Raw genomic sequence first — 2,468 nt, 5'->3', positions numbered from 1 at the left:
CCAACTAACGAACAAACTAGTGGAGACTTCGACTGTGGTTTAGGTTCCACTGTAAGTTTGGGCAGGTAGGAACAGAAGGGGGGTAAGGGGGGGGGGGGTGGATGCACGGCAAACAACGGGACGACCCTCAGCTGGCTGGCAGGAAATAGTTCTCGAGTGTTGTGTCGCTCTAGCATTTTGCCAAACAATCGGAATGTCTTGAGATGCTTTTCATCCTTCGCTGCACTGGTATGTGGCAGAAATATCTCGTTTTCGAGATTCGGATCGCGCGGTAACTGGGTGAAAATCCGCTGCCATAAAAAGGATGTTACATTCATGCACTTTTTATTACTCAGTGTTTCTGTTTCCTTGTTTTGCACAAACCCGTTCGGTACTCTAGAAATTACAATATTCAACAATGCGCGGCGACAAAAAAAAAAAAAAAACACGAAACTACCAAACGAACGAACAAGCACCTCATCCTGGCCGACATCGCGTGGCGAGGGAAGCGAAATTATTTTATACATCTTTTCTCGTGTTTGCTCCGGTTTTACAGCCATTAGCAAGGACGATGAAAATGACAGACCCATTGAATTTATATGAAGCATAAAATTGGAATTACAAATATACCTCGTTTAGTTGGCAGTTGCACTCGAAGCAAATGCGAACGCTGGTACCCGAAGGAGAACAATGAAATGTGATTCGGCAAATTGCGGGGGTTTTCCGGGACACTCTGTTCGTGGGCGTGTACCGGGGCGGTGGCCGGTAGCGGGGATTGGATTAAATTCATTTGATTTGCATCGTCAAAAGACGCAGTGTTCGTTCGCTGTACGTGTTTTTACTGCTGCAGTGTATTTATTTTTTGCATAGTGTTTTGCATAGATATTTTTCGGGTACTGAATGTATCGAAAGCAATCATTGTTACTGCATTCATTCATCTTCGTAGTGTTTTTAAATTTAAATTATCATGTTTAAAACAGTTATAGTAGCAATACCTATTATTGTCTTTGTACTTGTATTTTTTTTAGCGACTCTACCATTTTATACACACAACTTTTTCTCCAACCATTTAAGCATTTGATAAACCGACTTTGTTGAGGAAAGTTTAAAATCTGCACTGCTTTCAACGTCCTGCCCTCGGGTGATACGGAAAGATTTTCCGGAGCCTTTGAGCAATACCATGACATGTTCATCCGTGGCATCATCTCCCGCGAAAATAACTTTTCTCCTCTTCCAATCCTTGTCAAAGTTAGCACCAAGGATGTATTCCGCCGCACGTCCCTTGTTCCACTCGATGGGAGGATTTCCATCTAGTACTTGGTAAGCCGAATCTGCACGGTAACCATGCGACTCGATGATTCGTCTGGCCTTCTGCACCATCTCCGGAACCAAGCGTGGATCCATGTCGCGATAGTGCAGACTGATGGAGAACTGCTTATTCTGCACCCAAGCTCCGTTATGTGCAACCTGAAATAATAAACGAGCTTATTCTTGACTCAATAAAAAATCGCTCATTTGGGCGTACCTCTTCATTAAGCTGATCGATCATTCTATCAAAGTTATCTGATACCGCCTTCGGAATCGCCTGGTTGTGTCTGGTTCCATCGGGGTGAAGCACCTCCAGCCCATGATTACCGGAATAGATGATGTTGGCAATGCCAACTTTCTCCTGCACATCGTCCGCACTTCGCCCGGATATGATTGCCACAAACGCCTTCCCGCTGTTGACAATGTTGCGTAACGTTTCTTTCGTTTCCGGTGGTATAACGCTTAGCTCCGGCCTGTCCGGAATTTCGGCTAACGCTCCATCATAGTCCAGCAGCAGGGCAATGGACTGCTCGTTTCCGAGGAAACTGAAATTGAAGAATATTAGGACTACTCTTTGTATGTACAAACTTTTTTTTCAATCGAACCTTCCAAGACATTGGTCAAACTCTTCCTCTGTTGACATGTTTTATTTACAGTCACACTTGCTACTGGCAGCGGATAGATGACTGCGTTTGCTTTTGTGTCTAGAATGTGGTGTGGTGTAAAGGTTTGGCCCATTTTCGTAACATAATCTAATTTTAAACACAATCGTGGAAGCACTTGATGAACGTAAACGTTTGCCCAGTGTCGCTTCAAATGGGATAAATGTGAGAGTAAAAATTCAAATTGATCGTTAAACGTACACGGTTTTGAATATTTTCTTCTAGAAATTGAAACTTTGTTTATTTTACATATTTTTATATATTTCACGAATTCATTACAGGCACAAATGACTTCCATGGGAATTGAAATCCATGGGTGAAAAATCGTACTTTTTCGCTAGCGAAAACTGTCGTGAAAACCCGGTTGTAGAACAAACAGATATTTCACCACTTTGCAGTTTACAGTTCATGCGAAATGAAATTCACAAGCTTTCACTTCGAGCGACTGAAATGTTAAGTTTTCGCTTCGAGGCTTCTTTTTTCACGAGTGTGTACATGCGTGAAAAAAGTAAGTGAAAG

At 42.6% G+C, this 2,468-nt stretch overlaps 1 protein-coding gene across 1 annotated transcript; it reads right to left on the bottom strand.

Moving 5' to 3' along the window:
* Positions 1 to 213: 213 nt before the first annotated feature.
* Positions 214 to 2,223, bottom strand: LOC129730588 (uncharacterized). Its single transcript, XM_055690039.1, has 3 exons — positions 1,893 to 2,223; positions 1,505 to 1,832; positions 214 to 1,446 (listed from the first exon to the last, which is right to left on the bottom strand). The coding sequence occupies exons 1-3, from the start codon at positions 1,928 to 1,930 to the stop codon at positions 1,021 to 1,023; spliced, it is 792 nt and encodes a 263-aa protein (XP_055546014.1). The 5' UTR covers positions 1,931 to 2,223; the 3' UTR covers positions 214 to 1,020.
* Between the last annotated feature and the right edge of the window lie 245 nt (positions 2,224 to 2,468).

Source organism: Wyeomyia smithii, chromosome 3, assembly GCF_029784165.1.
Source record: "Wyeomyia smithii strain HCP4-BCI-WySm-NY-G18 chromosome 3, ASM2978416v1, whole genome shotgun sequence".
Classification (NCBI taxonomy): domain Eukaryota; kingdom Metazoa; phylum Arthropoda; class Insecta; order Diptera; family Culicidae; genus Wyeomyia; species Wyeomyia smithii.
The sequence above is the reverse complement of the archived record's forward strand: the minus strand, read 5'-3'. Positions and strand labels throughout refer to the sequence as shown.

Excerpts from the sequence above, each read along its gene's own strand:
- LOC129730588 (XM_055690039.1), bottom strand. The coding sequence starts at position 1,930 with ATGTCAACAGAGGAAGAGTTTGACCAATGTCTTGGAAG. Across the intron at positions 1,833-1,892 it reads TTTGACCAATGTCTTGGAAG|TTTCCTCGGAAACGAGCAGT; the intron begins GTTCGATTGAAA and ends CTTCAATTTCAG. Across the intron at positions 1,447-1,504 it reads TCGATCAGCTTAATGAAGAG|GTTGCACATAACGGAGCTTG; the intron begins GTACGCCCAAAT and ends TTATTATTTCAG.